The sequence below is a fragment of the Triticum aestivum genome, chromosome 2B (assembly GCF_018294505.1).
Source record: "Triticum aestivum cultivar Chinese Spring chromosome 2B, IWGSC CS RefSeq v2.1, whole genome shotgun sequence".
Classification (NCBI taxonomy): Eukaryota; Viridiplantae; Streptophyta; class Magnoliopsida; order Poales; family Poaceae; genus Triticum; species Triticum aestivum.
The window spans coordinates 165,313,012-165,315,724 of NC_057798.1; the positions used below are offsets into that span (position 1 = coordinate 165,313,012).

The 2,713-nt window shown below is 48.0% G+C and overlaps 1 protein-coding gene across 1 annotated transcript; it reads left to right on the top strand.

The window, feature by feature from the left end:
* Positions 1 to 575: 575 nt before the first annotated feature.
* On the top strand, positions 576 to 1,310 carry LOC123040935 (protein RALF-like 33). The gene has a single exon (XM_044463652.1). The coding sequence runs from the start codon at positions 736 to 738 to the stop codon at positions 1,117 to 1,119; it is 384 nt and encodes a 127-aa protein (XP_044319587.1). The 5' UTR covers positions 576 to 735; the 3' UTR covers positions 1,120 to 1,310.
* The last annotated feature ends 1,403 nt before the right edge of the window (positions 1,311 to 2,713 follow it).

Here is a 2,713-nt window from a genome sequence, read left to right on the forward strand (position 1 = left end):
TGTATTGCACGTGTATTGGATTTGTGGCCCACCTCCTATTCTTGTATAGTTGAGGTAGAGGCCTTCCCTTGTATTATATATACGTGCACCAGCACCCCATCAATACAACATCTATTGTATTGCAAACTTTTCCGTCTACAGTATCATGTGTAGCCTCTTCTACAGTATCATGTGTAGCCTCGTCTGTTTCTTCAACGGCTGTGTCCTCAGTTGCCTCTTTCCGGGAAAGCATCTCCTTTCTGGTGGAGGCCGGCGGAGGGCAGCAGCGCGGCCGTGGTCTGATGGAGGCGGACGGAGGGAAGCCGCGCCACAATGGCGGGGTGAGCGGCGCGGCGAGGCTGGGAGATGGCCTCGGGGCGGCGTAGTCGGAGATGGGAGAGGACGCTCGAAACGGGCACCTCAGAAGGTGTCCACATGTCACGTACTAGTGGTCAGTGGACACCGTAGAACATGGGTCTTCCTAGCACCTAAAATTAGCACATATGGCGCGTATCATGGTTTCGATCTTGCTGGGCGCCGAGGCGGAGGCCGCAACGCGCGGCGGCACTGGCCAAGCCGACGTGCGGCCGCCCTGCTCCCTCTCCAAACCCCCTTCACCCGCATCTCCTCTCCATCTCCCCCTCCTCCCACTCCCTTCAAAGAGAGAAGAAAGCAGGGAGAGATCCACCTAGGTGCATACCGACAAACCGACCGACTCAAACCCGCAAGAAACCAGCCACCGGACGGAAGACTGACATGGCAAGGCTCGGCGTGGCCTTGCTCGCGCTCCTGGCGGCCGCGGCGGCGGTCGCCAGCCTGCCGTCCCCGGCCTCCGCGGGCGAGCTGGCCTCCATGCTGCTGTCGCGCGCGGCGGCCTGCGACGGGGTCATCGGGGAGTGCGGCGTGGACGAGGACGAGGAGATGGTGACGGGCGCCGGCGGCGCCGGTGAGGCACTGCGCCGGTCGCTGGTGCGGAAGTCGACGGCCAGGTACATCAGCTACGCGGCGCTGCGCGCCGACCAGATCCCCTGCGACAAGCGCGGGGCGTCCTACTACATCAACTGCGGGTCCATGCAGCAGGCCAACCCCTACACGCGTGGCTGCTCCGCCATCACGCACTGCGCGCGCAACATGAACTGATTCGTCGTCCCTAGGCCTGGTGGATCTTGCGCACGTACGGCAGTGATCGATGCGTACGCACGGAGCGGCGAGGAGGTGTGTGTGGCCGTGCGAGCACCTAACTACTAACTGTGTGCTAGTAGAACGCCCGTGCATTGCTACAGATGAATGATTATAAATAAATGAAGCTGACTGTACAAATTTACAAGTTACTTATGTCTCATGGCTTGTCCTTTTTGTCACGAGACTACTACACCAAACACTTAGCTTCACATTAACCCACAATGAGTTTATCATCTTCCTTGATAACAATTGCGTGGAGCTTTCGGAGTCGTGGACTTTAAAGAAGACAAAGAACATGAGCATTGATGGAAAGGGACAGTTTAATACGATCACGCTCTAGCCTTGGGGCACAATTTCGCTTTCTTCCCATGGCACCTAATTGTATGCGTTTGTGCTGCTATACATCATCGATCCAACCAATTTAACGACTGCTATTTTTTTTTAGTGATGATGAGTAGCTTCTATGTGTCCATCCTGTTCCTGCTATTGCCATGCATGGCAATTTATTCCTTTTGAAACTTGTCTTCATATTTGAAAAAGAGCGGACTTTTATTTTTGGACGTGGCTAGCGAGCGTCCGTCCTCTCATATATAAATACGCCATATGCTTCGTAGTTTTAAGACTCACAATTAATTAAGATATTCAATTTAAAATCGAGTCATTCAATTTTAATCAGATCAACAATATCTCAAGGAGCTCTCTCATTTAATTCTTTTAATTCATTAGTTTTGGAGCTCTTCTGTATGATCGAGGTATTTAATTTTAGATTTGGTTAACGACTTTGGCAAAGTCAACAATTTTTGAAATCAACCGGCAAGAACCGGCCTATAAAAAGAGTGAATTGTGCACCCTCTAACCACCTAGAAAAAAAGAAGCGCCAACATGTGATATGTAGCGCCAACATAGTACATGCTATCACCGACATAGAATTTTTTTCCACATAAGTATGGGTAGATTAGCAGATAATACCGAATCACACCACAAAAGACCCACCAAAACACTGTATTATAAACAAAAAGAAAACACACTCCATCGTCCTCCCTAATTTTTAAGACCTCACAGTCAATTGAGGTCTTCAATTTAAAATGGAGTCACCTGATTTCAACCGGGCCAATAATTTCTGAAGGAGTTCTCTCATTCAATTATTTTAATTCACTATGTTTCTTAATTATGAAGCCTTTTTCATATGATTGAGGTATTTAATTTTAGATTTAGTTCATGATTTTGACCTAAGTCAACAATTTTTGAAAGCAATCAGCAGGTACTGCCCTATAGAAATATATTAATCCCGCGTACCCTCACATCACCTGTCACATCCCTAGTTCTGGCCTGACCTATGCTTGCTTCCATGTGTGCATCATGTTTAAATTCAAATGAAATTTGAATTGAGGAATTTTCAAAAGCCTCAGGAAACCTTTAAAAATAACCAACATTTAAATCTTCTCAAATGAGTCCAAGAAAATGTTCCTGTTATTCCATAGAAATATTGGTAAGAGGTAAAATTCAAACCAATATTTTTGGAGTCACAGAGATAATTATTTTGGCCATTTGA

Excerpts from the sequence above, each read along its gene's own strand:
- LOC123040935 (XM_044463652.1), top strand. The coding sequence starts at position 736 with ATGGCAAGGCTCGGCGTGGCCTTGCTCGCGCTCCTGGCGGCCGCGGCG.